General features: G+C 45.4%; 1 protein-coding gene across 2 annotated transcripts in view; it reads left to right on the forward strand.

The window, feature by feature from the left end:
• LIMD1 (LIM domains containing 1) overlaps nucleotides 1-12,228 on the forward strand; it is a 226,931-nt gene extending 214,703 nt beyond the window's left edge. For both annotated transcript variants that reach the window (XM_030204291.1, XM_030204299.1), the window contains one exon: nucleotides 11,476-12,228. In XM_030204291.1, coding sequence (XP_030060151.1) covers nucleotides 11,476-11,613 — 138 coding nt within the window. In that variant the 3' untranslated portion in view covers nucleotides 11,614-12,228. The remainder of the gene's footprint in view (nucleotides 1-11,475) is intronic.
• The last annotated feature ends 5,341 nt before the right edge of the window (nucleotides 12,229-17,569 follow it).

Genomic DNA, 17,569 nt, shown 5'->3' on the forward strand with positions numbered 1-17,569 from the left:
CTCCATGGTATGACTGCACCTTAAGTATTGCGTTCAGTTCTGGTTACCGTATCTCAAAAAAGCGGAATTAGAAAAGGTTCAAAGAAGAGTGACTAAAATGATAAAGGGGCTGGAACTCCTCTCGTATGAGGAAAGGCTAAAGAGGTTAGGGCTCTTCAGCTTGGAAAAGAGATAGATGAGATATGATTGAGGTCTACAAAATCCTGAGTGGTGTAGAACAAGTAGAAGTAAATCAGTTTTTTACTCGTTCCAAAAGTACAAAGACTAGGGGACACTCAAGGAAATTACATAGAAATACTTTCAAAACAAATAGGAGGAAGTATTTTTTCACTCAACGAATAGTTAAGCTCTGGAACTCTTTGCCAGAGGATGTGCAGTAGATAGCATATCTGGGTTTAAAAAAGGTTTGGACAAATTCCTGGAGGAAAAGTCCATATGGAGTATGTAGTATGGGATTTGTAGTATGGAGTGTTGCCACGATTTGGGTTTCTGTCAGGTACTTGGCCACTGTTTGGAAAACAGGATACTGGGCTAGATGGACCATTGGTCTGACCCAGTATGGCTACTCTGATGTTTGTATATTATGTTCTAAATACCCATTGTAGTGATGAAGGTGTTGACTTTGGGCATGCTGCCTTGTATACTGTCCAGTATTGTGCTATGAACTTTCATGTGAGGTGTGTTTTAAACAGTCATGGAGTGCCTTATGCACTACAGGTTTTGTTTCATGTTGTATCTATGGGAAAAATGCTTAGTACAGTGATTCCCAACTTGGAATCTATAGGGAATAGAGGAAAGGGGAAAATTACTGTTCCATACTGAGGCTGTAAAAAGCCAAACAAAAGCAATAGCAGAAGCCATGGGGGTAAGACTAACAGTAGCCATGTGACTGGGGAAAACAGAAGATGTAGGGGTGGCTACAACAGTGACTACTACTACTACTTATCACTTCTATAGTGCTACAAGGCATACGCAGCGCTGTACACCATACACATAAAGACAGTCCCTTGCTCAAGGAGCTTACAATCTAATTAAGACAGGTAACAGACAGAACAACTAAGAGGTAAGAGGAATTAAAGAGGAGGGGATAAAAGGTACAGGCAAGTGAGCAGTGGTTAGGACTCAAATGCAGCGTCAAAGAGGTGGGCTTTTAGCTTGGACTTGAAAACGGCCAAAGACGGGGCTAGACGTACATGCTCAGGAAGCTAGACGTACATGCTCAGGAAGTCTATTCCAGGCGTGTGGTGCAGCAAGATAGAAGGAACGGAGTCTGGAATTAGCAGTAGAGGAGACGGAGACAGACAAGAGAGATTTGTCAACAGAACGGAGTGCCCGAGGGGGGGTGTAGGGAGAGACAAGAGTGGAGAGGTACTGGGGAGCGGCAGAGTGAATACACTTATAGGTCAGTAAGAGAAGTGTGAATTGAATGCAGAAACGGATGAAGTGATTTGAGGAGAAGGCTATTGTGATGTAGCAATTTTGGCAGAAAATGAGTCGTGCACCAGAGTTTTGGACTGATTGAAGAGGAGAGAGATGGCTAAGTGGGAGGCCGATGAGAAGCAGCAGGGCCGTGCCAAGGGTCTCTGGCACCCCCCTGCAGACTATCAGTTGGCGCCCCCCCCCCCCCCCCTGCCGTGTGGCACAAGATGCAAAGGAAATAGGAGCTGAAAGATGGAGTGCATCTTTGTGGGATTGCTGAACAAATAAAGGGTTTACAACCACTTAGCTTTTCGTGCTTTCATTTCGTGCTTTCATGTTCACGAAATTGGCAATTAAATCTTTGATATCCAACTGGGCACATATATCATTCTCAATAGCAATCATGGCAAGGCTTACAAGCCTTTCTTGCAAAATACTTGATCGCAAATAATTTTTTATGATTTTTAACCGTGAAAATGATCGCTAGCACTGACTCTAAAGTTTAGCAATTTCATTAAAGCAAAATGTATTTTCACGTATCACAAACTCTTTACTCTTCCTATCCAAGGAGAATGTTTTATATAAAAACAAACACAAAAAAAGCAATCAGATTCTCACTTATCAGCTCTTCAAACACTAAACAGTCAGCTAGACTTCTTTGAAACTACTGTTGGAACCATCAGCCAATGAAATGGCTTTTAGCTCTAGCTATCTCAGGTTATCTGATAATTATGTACACATCATTGCACTCACCATGCCCTCCTCTCGGTGTACATGCTCAGAAAAACTTTGAACCACTTACAGATTCTAACAATTACACTATTTATTTTTTATTTCTCCCCAGTCTTACTTGCACACCTCCCTCCAAACCTGTTCTCTGTAATTTGAATGTTGTTCAAGCTCACCCTGACTAAGGAGTTCTTCCCACACCAAAGACATATATAGCACTCGTTGTATTGTTTCAAACAACTTCAGCAGAGCCTGCCTGCCTCAGTGAGCACTGCTACGTGAAGAGGGGAGGGCAGGGGAGAGAGGAGAATCACAACTTCAGGTAAAAGATTTTGCAACTGAGCGGACCTCAGGTGCCCTCCAGAGGTCAGCGCCCCCCTGCAGTGCTTACCTCGCTTACTGTGTTGGCACGGCCCTGAGAAGCAGGTTGCAATAGTCTAGGCGAGAGGTGATAAGAGTGTGGATGAAGGTTCTGGTAGAGTGCTCAGAGATGAAGGGACGGATTTTGCTGATGTTATAGAGAAAGAAACGACAGATTTTGGCAATCTGTTGAATGTGAGCAGAGAAGGAGAGAGAGGAGTCGAAGATGACCCCAAGGTTACGAGCTGATGAGACAGGGAGGATGAGAGTGCCATCCACAGAAATAGAGAAAGGGGGGAGAGGAGAGGTGGGTTTAGGGGGAAAGATGAGAAGCTCGGTCTTGGCCATGTTAAGCTTCAGATGACGTTGAGACATCCAGGCAGCAATGTCAGACAGGCAGGCTGAAACATTGGTCTGGATGCTGGTTGAGATTTCAGAGAGGTAGATCTGGGAGTCGTCAGCGTAGAGATGGTATTGAAAGCCATGGGATGATATCAGAGAGCCAAGGGAGGAAGTGTAGATGGAGATATCTGGAGTGAAGTCACTAAAGAAATCTGCTGTAGCAGCTTTCAATTTTTGAAAGGGTGACTATGACAAAATGAGGAAAATGGTTAAAAAGAAGCTGAAAGGGTTGGCTGCAAAGGTTAGGACTTTAAGTCAGGCGTGGATGATATTTAAAAATATCATCGTGGAAGCCCAGACCAGATGTATTCATCATATTAACAAAGGTGGAAAGAAGAGCTAACGACAGCCAGCATGGTTAAAAGCTTCTCCTATTAACCTACAAATGCACTCGATCTGCAGCCCCTCCTTACCTCTCTACCCTCATCTCCCCTTAAGTTCCTACCCGTAACCTCCGCTCTCAAGACAAATCCCTCCTCTCAGTACCCTTCTCCACCACCGCCAACTCCAGGCTCCGCCCTTTCTGCCTCACCTCACTCCATGCCTGGAATAAACTCCCTGAGCCCATACGCCAAGCCCCCTCCCTGCCCATCTTCAAAGCCTTGCTCAAAGCCCACCTCTTCAATGTCGCCTTCGGCACCTAACCACCATACCTCTATTCAGGTAATCTAAACTTCCTCCACTTGACACTTGACATTTCGCCCATTAGATTGTAAGCTCTTTTGAGCAGGGACTGTCCTTTTTGTTAAACTGTACAGCGCTGCGTAACCCTAGTAGCGCTCTAGAAATGTTAAGTAGTAGTAGTAGTAGTAGAACAGGAGAGGACCGAGAACAGAACCCTGAGGTACTAAGATTGGTAGTGGGATAGAAGTGGAAGAGGATCCACCAGAGTGTACACTAAAGGTGCAAAGCGAGAGGTAGGAGGAGAACCAGGAAAGAACAGAGCCCTGGAATCCAAGTGAAGACAGTGTATGAAGGAGTAGGCTGTGATCAACAGTGTCAAAAGCGGCGGATAGATTGAGAAGAATGAGGATAGAATAGAGACCTTTGGATTTGGCCAGTAACAGGTCATTGGAAACTTTTGTAAGTGCAGTTTCAGTTGAATGAAGAGGGCGAAAGCCAGATTGGAGTGGGTCAAGAACGGCATGAAAGAAAGTCAAGACAGCGGCGATGAACGCGTTCAAGTATCTTGGAGAGGAAGGGGAGGAGGGAGATGGGTCGATAGTTGGAAGGACATGTAGGGTCAAATGAGGGCTTCTTAAGGAGTGGTGTGACCACAGCATGTTTGAAGGCATCGGGAACGGTCGCAGTGGAGCATGTTTGAAGGCATCGGGAACGGTCGCAGTGGAAAGTGAAAGATTGAGGATATGACAGATAAAAGGGGTAAGAGTAGGTGAGATGGTGTTAAGAAGGTGGGTAGGAATGGGATCAGAGGAACAGGTAGTTCGTTTAGAGGAGGAGAGAAGTTGTGTTGTTTCTTCATTAGTGACTTCGGGAAAGGACGAAAAGGACGGAGGGGTTGGGGAGATAGGGGAAGGGACAAGGGGAGGGAGAGGTGGGGGTGGCTTGGTTGAGAATTCAAGGTTTATCTTCTGAACCTTGTCGTGGAAGAATTCAGCTAGGGGCTGAGGAGATAGTGAGGGGGGAGTTGGAGATGGAGGCATCTTGAGGAGAGAGTTCAGTGTGGCGAAGAGAAGTCGAGGGTTTGAGTTGAGAGAATTAGTCAGCTGGATGTAATAGTCCTGTTTGGCAAGCAAAAGAGCAGATTGGAAGGAGGTCAGCATGAACTGAAGTGTATGAAGTCAGCAAGGGAACGAGATTTCAGCCAGAGGCGTTCGACGGAGCGGGCACAGGAAGCAGACAGTTTGACTAGAAGCAGACAGGTGGTGTGAAGAAACATTAGATGCTGTGATGGCAGGATCAGAAAGGCTAGGAGAAGCTAGAGCCCTTGGGGCTAGGAACAGAAGTACAGCAGTAATATGTGAGGGGAGGGAGAGCAAGACTAATAATGGTGCACCATATGCCTGGAATAGACTTCCTGAGCCGGTACGTCAAGCTCCATCTCTGGCCGTCTTCAAATCTAAGCTAAAAGCCCGCCTTTTTGATGCTGCTTTTAACTCCTAACCCTTATTCACTTGTTCAGAACCCTTATTTTATCATCCTCACTTTAATATTCCCTTATCTCTTGTTTGTCTGTCCTATTTAGATTGTAAGCTCTGTCGAGCAGGGACTGTCTCTTCATGTTCAAGTGTACAGCGCTGCATACGTCTAGTAGTGCTATAGAAATGATAAGTAGTAGTAATAGTAGTAATAAGGGAGAGAAAGAGGGTGCTGAGGACTGACTGAGGAAGAGAGAGAGAGAAGATTGGAGGCCTGGAGATGGGCTAGAAATAGAGTTGTTGGGGAGAGGAATGGAAGAGAGAGAATGGTGAGAGAGAGTGGTGAGGCAAAGGTAAGGAGCCAGGAGAGAGCTAGCGAGTGCTGAGGCCAAAGAGGGGAGAGAGAGAGTGGAAGGGCTAAGGCAGGGAGGGGAACAAGGACGGCTCAACCTATGGATTAGATGTCACCCAGAGCGCCAGTAATAAAGGGCACCAAAATCCCAGTCCAGCATCTCTCGCCCTCTCTTCCCTCATAATTCATAGTTGAATGGGAGCAGGGATGCTATACTGCAAATATTTAAAAACATCTAAGTAGTTTACAACCATAAACATAATAAAGAAACAGAGAAGGTGTAGTAGAATGTAAGGAAACCTATAATACAAATTTCACATTATAAGGAAAGGGGATAGAGTGGTAAATAATTTAAAATCCAACTAAGATACATAAGGGGGGGGGGGGGGGGGGGGTAGGGTGTGCTGGAGATAACGAGACATAAGAGCATGAGTGTTGCCATACTGGGACAGACCGAAGGTCCATCAAGCCCAGTATCCTGTTTCCAAAGTGGCCAAAAAAGGAAGCCACACGAAGTGTAGAGGTGCACTTAATCCCCACGAAACAATATAGGGAGAAAAAGAAAAGAGTGGGGGAAGATAGGCTCTTTCCAATCAATAGGGGAGACGTATATTTGAAAAAAGTATAATATTTATTATAACAGGTTGACTCAACAACAGGTTTAGATGTGCTACTACGGCCATGCTTGCTGTATGCATTTCTGCCATTGTTCTGGAAGAGAAGGAACTGCATGTTCTTTGAAATTGGCTTTTCTTGGAGTATTAATCATTCAAGTACTCAATATACTGTTGGAAGACTCCTGAAGAAGGTGCTACGGCGCTGAAACACGGCTGTGTTGAGTCAACCTGTTATAATAATATTATACTTTTTTCATATATACGTCTCCCCTATTGATTGGAAAGAGCCTATCTTCCCCCACTCTTTTCTTTTTCTCCAAAGTGGCCAATCACAAGTACCTGGCAAGACCCCAGAACAATAAAACAGATGTTATGCTACTTATCCTAGAAATAAATAATGGATTTTCCCAAGTCCATCTTAATAATGGCTCATGGACGTTTCATTTAGGAAATTATCCAAACCTTTTTTAAACCCTGCTAAGCTAACTGCTCTTACCACATTCTCTGTCAACAAATTCCAGAGTTAATTACACAATGAGTGAAGGAATATTTTTTCCTGTTTGTTCTAAATTTACTGCAGTATGACACAGATGTTGTTGATGTTCCTACACTATATTCTTCTGCCAAATCGTTTTCCCCGACACTCCCTTTCTTAATTTCTCCACGATATCAATTTTGCCTTTTTCACTGTGTTGCCATTTTTAAGCTGAAAGATAAAGGTTTTTCCTCTGCCTCGTCCCCTCAAGCTTAAAGAGCAAGGTCCCTCCAAGCTGAAAGTGCAAGGCTATTTTCTCTGCTGCATCCAAGCAAGCTGAAAGAGCAAGGCTTTTGTCTCTGCCATATCCTCACAAGCTTAAAGAGCAAGGTTTTTCTCTGCCGCGTCCACACAAGCTGAAAGGGGCAAGGCTATTTTCTCTGCTGTGTCCAAGCAAGCTGAAAGGGCAAGGCTTTTGTTTCTACCATACCCCTGCAAGCTTAAAGAGCAAGGGTTTTCTCTGCTGCGTCCCTGCAAGCTTTTTTCTGCTGTGTATGAGTCAGGAGGAAAAGGAAAGGGCAGTGCTTTTCTCTTCTGCTTCCCTGCTCTCATTTACATCATTTTCTGCAGCAGAGTGCGCAGACCGTGAGGATTGGCTGGGAAGGTACTGTACTGTTGGTTGGATAATGGGTCCGCATAATTGGACATCCGGATGATCGGCGTTCGAATAATTGGCGTCGTACTGTGTACTTAGTAGCTTCACTACATGCTCCCTAGGCCTAGTATTTTTGGAAAGAGTAAACAAGCAATTCACGACTACCCGTCCCACTCTCTGCTCAGTATTCTGTAGACCTCCATCATATCTCCCCTCAGTCATCTCTTCTCCAAGCCGAAAAGCCCTAGCTGCTTTAGCAGTATGTGAGAGTTACAAGTAGATGTTGAGGTAGAAACTGAAAGGACCTTACTAGAGCATAGGGTATGAGGAAACTGAAATGAAATAATGGTACCATGGAGTAAAGCGTTTGATGAGTAAGAACTAGGGTAGCGTTTTTCAACTGGTGTGCTGTGGCTGCTCCCCAGGTGTGCCTCGGGAGTTTGGGAATCCCAGTGAAACTGCCTGATTTTTTTTGTTTGTTTGTTTGTAGCCACATCTTTTTTTCCTCATGCTGCATTTCTCCCTCCCTCCTCCCCGAGCGCGAGTCAGCAGCTCTCCTGACACTCCTCCTCCTCCCCCTGGTCCATACACCTCTCCCTCTTCTTCTGATGCCCGCGGCGCTTCAAAGGTTTCTCCAGCAGCAATCAACACATGCTGTCTGCAACTGGCACTGGAACCTTTCTTCTGTACATCCCGTCCCCTGCTGATGCAATTTCCTGTTTATGCAGGGACCGAGATGTGCAGAGGAACGGTTCCAGTGCCAGCTGCAGACAGCATGTGTTGATCGCTGCTGCAGCAAAGAGAAAAGTTTGAAGTGCTTCAGGCATGGGAAGAAGCGGGAGAGCTGTTTGGACCTGCGGGGGGGCATCAGAAGAGCTGCTGACTTGCACTAGGGGAGGAGGGAGCTGCTGGATTTGTCGGGGGAGGGCAGGAGAGATGCTAGACTGTCAGGGGAAGGGGGCAAAATAAAATCTGGACCTGCAGGGGAGGGGGAGATGATGCTATTGGGAGGGGGCTGGGTAGGGGAGATGCCAAACTACTATTAACTACAAGGGGGCAACTGGGCAGGGAGGGGGAGATGCAAACCTACCCAGGGGGGACCCAGAAAGAGAGAGGGGGGAAGATGAGATGCCATAGTGGGGAGAGATGTGGGACTGTGGTCTGTGGAAGATGAAGGGAAAAGGGGGGCATATTGGACTCACAGTGGTAGGGACACATGCTGCACCGGGTATTGGAGAGGGAGAGAGACATACTGTCCTGTGGTGGGGTGGAGGGAAGATAAGGGAAAGATGCTAGACAGAGGATGCAAGGTAGAGAGAAGAAACAGAGAGATAGTGGACCATGTGGGAAGAATAGGAAAGATGCTGGGGCATGGAGGGTAGAGAGAAAGAAGAAGCTGGACATGGGGAGGCATAGGGACACAGAAGGGAGATAGTGGGCATGGAGGAGCATAGGGACAGAGACTATCAATGCTGAATAAAGAGAGGGTGGGACACAGGGGACCAATGCTGAACTTGGGGGGAGGGGTGGTTAGGGATACAGAAGAGAGCCTATGGTCAGGGGAAAGGGGGATATTAGACATGGGGGATAGGGACACAGGGGGTGATGCTGAAAAAGAAGGGTAGGGATACATAATGGAGATGTTGGGCAGGGGAAGTGAGATGCTGAACATGGGGGCAGGATAGGGACAAGGACACAGAGGGAAGATGGATAATGGATATGGAAACAAAGAGGTGAGACACTGCACATATAGGGAAGGATAGAGAAGAGGGGAGACAGGCTGCACATAAAGGGAAGAGGGGAGTGAGTCTGCACATGTAGGGAAGGGAAAAGAGGAGACAGGCTGCACATGAAGGGAAGGGAAAAGGGGAAACAGGATGCACATGAAGGGAAGAGAGGAGACAAGATACATTTGAGAAGGAGGCAGAGAAATTGGAGACTAGCTAAGGAGGAGAGAAAGACTAATGGAGACTAGCTGAAGAATGCAGAGAGACATAGGGAGGCTGGTGGAAATGGGATTGTGAGGGAGAGAGGGAGCAAAATGGGGATGACTTGGGTGTAGTGTGGATAGAATGGGGGGGGGGGGGGGGGGGTCCCAGAACCTTTTGGAGGTTTAAGGGTGTGCACAGCTAACAAGGCTGGGAATCCCTATATTAATACACCTGCCCATAAGAAACCTAAAAGGTTTGATTGTGTTAGTCTTCACACCTTTTTCTCGCAGGAAACCCAGATTAGCTCCATTTCCAAAAATTGCCATAACAAGATCCATGTGCAGTAGTTGAGCTAACTGAAATACTCCTAGGTGACCAATTCAGAAGTGAATTTGAAGCATAGGTCTGAGCATGAAGACCATGGAACTGCCGAAATAATTCTGTGAAAATGTTATTCAAAAGTACAGATTGGGGGAGGGCCGTAAGAAAATTTCAGTAAGTTTTAATATCCCTTGGGGCACTATCGTTCTAAAAGAGGGAACAGTTCAGCATCACCAAGACAATGCCTCCAAGGCCAGTAGTCAGGAAATTGTTGAGAAAAGTTACTGTGAGTCCTAAGGTTACTTTGACAGAATATAGCAGTCTGGCTGAGACTAGGGAAAACGATGACTTTTTAACAATTTCAAGATTACTCTGCAAATATGGCAAGAAGGAAGCCTCTGCTGAAGAAAAGCCATATGATGTACCCCTGTAGTGTTTGCAAAGAAACACTTAGGGAACACTGCATGCATTTTGGAGAAGGCTCAATAGTTTGATAAGATCAAAGTGGAACTTTTTGGTTTCTGAGCTAAGTGTGGTGTATTATACAGACTGCATCAACCTGCTGACCCTTTTCTCTACAGTAAAGCAGAGTGGTGGCAGCATTACGTTGTGGGAATGTTTTGTAGCAGCAGGGACAGGGAGGCTTGTGAAGATTGAGGAAAATATAGATGGTGCAAACAACAGGCAGGATGTAGAGAAAAACCAGTTTGTTTGCCAGATTTGGGACCGGGGTAGGGGTTCTCAATCCAGTCCTTGGGACACACCTAGCCAGTCAGGTTTTAAGGATATCCACAATAAATATGCACGGGACAGATTTGCATACGGTGGAGGTACTGCATGTAAATTTATCTCATGCATATTCATTGTGAATATCCTGGCTAAGTGTGTCCAAGGACTGGGTTGAGAACAACTAAGACTGGAGAGAAGGTTCACCTTTCAGTAGGACAATGATTCTAAGCACAAATTAAAAGCAATAATGGAGTGGCTCAACAAGAAGAAAGTGAATGTCCTCAAGTGGCCCAGTCAAAGCCCAGACCTGAATTCAAGAGAAAATTTGTAGCAAGACTTGAGGACAGCAGTCCACAAACGATCCCCAGCCAACCTGAAATAGCTTGATCTATTCTGCCAAGATAAATGAGCAAATACTGCTCCATCTCACGTTTAAAGTTCGTAGACAACTTATCCTAAAATATATCAGGCTGCTTTGTTGTAAAGGAGGCTTCCAACAAGTTGTCATGGCAGCTGCTGGGACTGCTAGAATTGCCAATTGGATCCAGATTCGCCCGACAGGGTTGATCCAGTCCTGGGATTACCCCAATGCATGCAGGGACTTGTAGCCTTGCTTTTCCTAGACATCCAAAGGGGAAATCAGAACCACAATTCCCTGCATGCAGTGGGGTAAGCCCAGGACAGGATCACCCCTGTCAGACGAATCTGGGTCTAGTTGGCAACCCTAGGGACTGCGCAGCTCTGTGAGTTGAAGCCATGTTGTGCAGGAACTCTCATCCTGGTCTTGCAAGACTTGAGATCAGCGTGCAGTTCTTGCACCATGTGGCTCAGACATACACAGAGTCACGCAGTGCAGGGAGGAGGAAGTTCCAGTGGCTGCAGCAAAAAGGACAATAATGTGAATAAAAGGCACAAAAAGCCTAGGCGCCAGAGAGAAATTTCTAGTCACCATGGCAACCTGGTGCCTGGGAGGAGTTGAGCTCTGATACAAATTATTTGTATGTTGTAGTTTAAATGTTAGCTCACAGTTGGACACATGTACATTGGTTCAAGGTAACCTTCCTGGGCCTGAGTACTGATCTGAGAAGAGACCATCTCCTTTCCTTGTAGATTTTGGCAACTCCATTCCTCTAGGCAGGTCTTCTTTTCAAGTTACATAAGAATATGGACACAAATAGTATTGACATTGGCTAGCCATTCAGGAATTCTGCTTGTTTTGGTTTCTGAGCCCTCAGAGAGTAGAGTTGGTGATCCTTGCAGGAACAGAACAAGGTCTCCTAATCATTCACTTCACTTTACTTGCCTGTTCAGTTGAACTTTACTGTGCGTTCTGTGAGTGGGGTCACACAGCTCAAAATAGTTAATCTACTTTTTCTTTTGTTTTAGGACTGTGGAATGGAACTCAACGATGAGGATGGCCATCGATGCTATCCCCTGGACAATCATTTGCTTTGCCACGCTTGTCATGTTAAACACTTAGAACAACGTGCCTTGCCTCCCAAAGAGTACCAGCTTCCCTACTAGTGAGCTGGCACCCAGCTAACGGCTCCCAAATGCAAGCAGAGACATGGAGAGAGTGAACTCCTTTGATATCCTTCTCCTGTCAACTCAGAGCTGGGAAGGACTGGAAGGGAAATGAAGAAAGATAAATGGACAAGAGAAGCTGACAGTGCCAGGGACCTCTCTGTAGCACTCGTGTGAGACACAGGACCATGGATTTATTAATAAAGTGCCTTTCATTTATAATTTTTGCTGAAAGTTCCCCACTTCTCTTGGACATCCAGGACAGCTGCCCTCACAAGAAAGCACAAGAGTAGCATTAAGTCAGTTAGGCGTGATATTTCTTGATGGCAGTAGAAGTCCAGTGTGCTCTATCCTGCACATCACTCCTACCTGCACAGCTTATTAGAGCTTGTGATGTGCTCAGTGTTTAATGGAACAAAACTCCAGCACAGAGACATATAAAACCTCCTCATACTGTAGCTAATGTTTGGCAGCAGTCAGTCTACATATAGCTTTATCTTTTCCATCTTCCATGCACCCCAGTGCCTTTTAATTCACATGCAGCACAGGTACAGTAAATATGAGTGAGACTAGAAATGGAGAATCATCCTAATGATTAGAGGACAGGGCTGAGAACTAGGGAAGCCAGAGTTCAAATGCTACTCCTTGTGATCCTGGACAAGTTACTTAACCCTCCATTGGCTCAAGTACAGACATATCCCCCCCCCCCCCCTTTATTAAGCCGTGCAGTACTGTACCTAACTTGTTTGCCCACACGGAGTGGGTCGCTGCTGCGTCACCCCCCCCCCCCCCCCATCTTTCCTCCTAGCAAGGGGGTGCGTGGAGCAGGTGCACAGCTGTCGGCTATGCCGGTCTCCTTCCCCAGAACAGGAAGTAATGTCAGAGGGGGCAAGGGACCAGCAGAGCCAACAGTCGCACGCCTGCTGTGCTAGCTGCCTGCACCCGGGGCGGACTGCCCCCACCCTTGGTATGCTACTGAAGCCATGCTAGCGGCTGTCAGTGCTGTAATGCCGACAGCCCATTCACTTTGAATGGTCTGTGTCGGCATTGCTGCACAGCTTAGTAAACAGGGGGGCTAGATTGTAAACCCTCTGGGGAGAGGAAAATATTTACTGTACATGAATGTGACTTACCTCAAGCAATACGTTTTCTTCAGCTTTGTGTGATTTAAGACTTTGGCTATGCCCCAGTTATATCTCAGGCATCTTTAACAAGGCGGTACAGAGTCCTGTGTATTCCTCACCGTTCAGAATATTTGTTTGGTTTTTGTGACAAAATTCTCAGATGTCACTAACACACATGGGTTCCTCCCCTCTGAATCACTCTGGTCTCCCAGCTCGTGAAGAGAACTCCTTTTCTCTGTTTTATTTTTCCTTTTACAACAGATGACCGTGATCATTGGACATTTTTTTATTTCAGTTAATACAGAGTCTGGCGCCAGTGAGGGAAGCCATGTGTTTTGTTTTTTTCTTGCCTGAAGTCTTTTTGTATTTGCCGAGCAGCTTTGGGTTTGCAGTTGAACGGAAATGATAAACAGAAACCAAAAAGAACAGTCAGAAAATTGCCTTATATCATCTGTTTTGTGAATTAGCAAGTATTTCTGGTCATTGAAAAGTCAAGAGAAGAAACTCAATTAAAAAACAAACAAACCTTTACACATATTCTGTTCTGTTCTCTTGCTTGTGGTTGGACCCTGCTTTTTGGGAGGGGTGAGGTTCAAAGTGTTATGGGTTGCTAACAGTGGCAGTTTGTTTTAAAGAACTGAGAGCATATTCTAACTCATGCATTTTAAACATGATACTGTACAACAAATGTTCTTCAAACCTTTTTTGCAACAAGCTAGCCAGGGTCAGTCTGGAAGCAAAGGGAATCTTCTGTTGTGGTTTGACGTATTAATTGAAGGACATGCCAATGATATGGTAGGGCGTGGAATGAAGGGAGGAAAAAAGAAACTGATGGGAGCTGGCTGTGGGGGAGAGAGATACTGATGGTTGATGCTTGTGGTACAGATTGATTGGGAGGAAGAGCAAGAAAAGATTGGTGAAAAAGGGAAGGAGAGGCAGAGGGACTGGATAGGAAGAGAGGGAAGAGGAGAGAAATGAATGGGGGCTAGCTGGAGAAGGGGGAGAAACATGGAAGCTCATGGGGATTGACTTGGGAGGGAAAAGGGAGGCTAATTGGGACAGACTTGGGGTAGAGAAAGCATAAAGTGAAAATGGAACAGAGGTCCCCATACTTCTTGGATGTTAAGGGATTTGCACAGCTAAAATGATTGGGAACATTTGGCTAAGCACATCTATCTCTAAGCCTGATTTTGCAGGCTAGAATATGGGGTTAATTTTCAAAGGATTTATGCTTCTAACTTGAGAGTTATACTCATAAAAATTTACTATGGCTCAGTTCATAACTTTATACTCAAAATCTTGCTAAATTCATAAATTTAGGAGCATAAAATGTGGGTGACATCAGGGTGGATTTAAGGTAGGGAAAAGCAGCACTGATTTTTCAGCACTAGGCTCATAAATTATGCTTATAAATCTAGGCAAATGAATGGCAGGCCTGAATTTTTAGCTGAAAACTTATGCTCATAAATAACTTAGAAGCATAAATTTAGGAGCTCAAGTTTTTTTTGAACATCAGGCCCACAAACATTTAGAGCACGCCTTTGGCACAAGGGGGAGACATATGAAGCACAGTCAAGCCCTGGTCATAATCTACTACTACTACTACTATTAAACATTTCTATAGCGCTACTAGACTTACGCAGCGCTGTACAAATTAACATGAAAAGACAGTCCCTGCTCAACAGAGCTTACAATCTAAATTGGACAGACGAACAGACAGCGAGGGGTGGGGAAATTGCAGTGGTATGGGGTGATAAGTGAGGGTGTTGAGTAAGAGAGTCATGGTTAGGAGTCGAAAGCAGTAGCAAAGAGGTGGGCTTTAAGCCTAGACTTGAAGACAGCCAGAGACTGAGCCTGACGTACTGGCTCAGGGAGTCTATTCCAGGCATAGGGAGTAGCGAGATAGAAGGAACGGAGCCAGGAGTTAGCAGTGGGGGAGAAGGGGGACAACAGGAGACATTTACCCAGCGAACGGAGTTCATGGGGAGGAGTGTAGGGAGAGATGAGCGCGGAAAGGTACTGAGGAGCTGCGGAGTGGATTCACTTGTAGGTCAAAAGGAGACGTTTGAACCGTATGCGGTTCATAATCCTGGCCTAAAGTCCTTTAGGGAGAAAAAAAGAGGAGAAAATCTCAGCAAAATCAGTCAAAGGTCCAAAAGGCAGCACTGGTGGTCCAGGAAAGGAGGAGAAAACTAAGGGTGTACAAAAGACTTTTACTGAAGAAAGACCTTACTTGGCTGAGTTTCGGCAAAAGCCTTCATCAGTGGTCAATAAAGTCTTGCATACCAACTCAAAAGGACAAGACTGTATTGACTCCTGGTGAAGGCTGTTGCCCAAACTCAGCCAGGTAGGGTCTTTCGTCAATAAAAGTCTTTCGTACACCCTTGGTTTTCTCCTGGACCACCACTGCTGCTTTTGGAACTGAAGTCCTTTGGAGCCATAGGTCGCATGAAAGAGAGTGCAGCCAGAGCACATTGCTAAGAGAGAATTTGTACTTCTGTGTTACTGTCTGCTTTAGCTTCATTAGGAACATTCATTGCCTGTATCTTACCAAACATCCTTTCATTAACTTGTGGTTAGCATAATCTAACTCCAGCTATTGGGCCTCATACAATCCAGTCAACTGTCCCTATGATGAATTATCAGAGGATCAAGTTCAAACCTTGTCAGCCAGCGTACGGTGCAGAAAGTGCTAGTGAAAAAACTGAGGGGTCCTTTTACTAAAGTGCGCCGAAAAGTGTCCTGCGCTGGTGTAGATGCATGTATTGGACGCATGCAGGTTCATTTTTCAGCGCACCTGCAAAATAGCCTTTTTTTGGGGGGGGCCAAAAATGGATGTACGGCAAAATGAAAATTGGCGCACGTCCATTTTTGGGCCTGAGACCTTACCGCCACTCATTGACTTAGCGGTAAGGTCTCATGCGTTAACCGGGTGGTAATCGTCGGCACGCTTACAATGCCAATTACTGCTCGGTTAGCACCGTACACTGGAAAATTTCCAGCTCGCCTACTGGATAAGCGTACAAAATGAAATTACAGCCCGGGCCACACGGTAGCTGGGTGGTAGTTCAACATTGGCATTCATAGGCACCTACTCGACTTAGTAAAAGGGCCCTTGAACCAGCCAGTCTCAATAACCAATGTGTTTTCTATCTGGGCCAGCTGGAAGACATTGATTTAGGATTTATTGGGTCAACATGCTGGGGTGGTCAGCATTTTTTTTTTTTTAAATACCAGCCGCTGCCACCGAAATAAATCTGGATATTCAGTGTCAGTATCTGAATAGTGGCTGGCGTTGAATATTCGGATTCAGCAGTGACTGGTACTACTGTGCAGATTGCTAACCTGATAGTAAAAGTTATCTAGTTAGCAGACTGAACGTTGCTGCTAATCAGATAGCTCCGAAGACCACTCTCACTCCATTCATGGACCAGATAGTGCTGGGGTGGTTTGCAATGATTTTCAACAGCATTATTCAAATAATGCTGCTTAAAATCAGTGACCAGCCCTAGTCAGCGTAACTGGTAGTTACGCTGACTAGGGCTGGTAGTAGGCTACTAGTAACTGGTAGTAGATGCTATTACCCAGATAAGTTCTTTCAAATATTGCGCTAAATATAACCATCTTTTTGGTTCTTAAGAAATAAAAATCAACAGTCAAAGCTGTATTAACTTAATACATCTGAGAGTAGTTTTTGAGAGCCCGCATTCCCTTTGGTATATTGGCCTGATAAAGGAAGCAGAGCTCTTCAAAACTAGTCATAAACGCAGCTATATCTTCTTTCTGTGTGGCCAAGTGGATTAGCATCAGATGCCACTCTTTTCCCCTTTTGGTTCAAAACCTGGAAAAGTGTCAAGCTTAATTGGTTTGCATGCACCCCCACCCCACCACCACCCTTTACATGACCTGGGGAAGAGGGAACCTTTGAAGCTTTCATCTGGATCAGTTGACATGAAATGGTTGCTGTTCTGAAGAGATAGTGGACGATATGGATTGGCAGACTGGATAGGCCATATGTCCTCTACCTGCCGTCATTTTCTATGTATCTGTAATCCAGAGATGCAGCAAATGTTTCAGAGAATGCAGCTGTAGGGGAGGCAGTTTAAATTCATAGCTCTTGCTGGTTTGCATGGCTCTGCATATTCTGACATATCAAACTATTACCAAAATAATAATGGAGTTTATAAAACAGCGTTTGCGCATGATGAGATATGTAATTGTGCTTTCACCACAGGTAGGCATTTCATCAGAGCTGTGCTGGAATGTGTTAGAAACAAAGTACATAAGTACATAAGTAAGTACATAAGTAATGCCATACTGGGAAAAGACCAAGGGTCCATCGAGCCCAGCATCCTGTCCACGACAGCGGCCAATCCAGGCCAAGGGCACCTGGCAAGCTTCCCAAACGTACAAACATTCTATACATGAGGGGGGGGGGGGGGGTCAGAATTTTGCTATTGGAATGCACTCCTATGGCTCACCTTAGATTTAAAAAAAAAAAGTTGAGGCTTTCTTTGGATGAACCAATTTCTACTCTGTGAGAGATCTGTTATACAGAACACGGGGTACATTGTAAATATACTGTGCCTCAAAGCGCTAAATATTATATTTAGTAAGAGGGGAGAACAACAGTGCTGAGAGAGGAAGTGGCACAATAAAGAACCACAAAAGTGAGTGTGTGTATGTGGGGGGGGGGGGGGGGGGGGGGGGGTCATTCTGGCTGGATCTTTTAAAAATGTGTACCTTCAAAAAAATGAGTTGGGCCTGATGCATGTGGGTAAGAGGAACCCGAATTATAGCTACGTCTTGCAAGGTTCCGCGTTAGGAGTTAC

This window comes from Microcaecilia unicolor, chromosome 1, assembly GCF_901765095.1.
Source record: "Microcaecilia unicolor chromosome 1, aMicUni1.1, whole genome shotgun sequence".
Classification (NCBI taxonomy): Eukaryota; Metazoa; Chordata; class Amphibia; order Gymnophiona; family Siphonopidae; genus Microcaecilia; species Microcaecilia unicolor.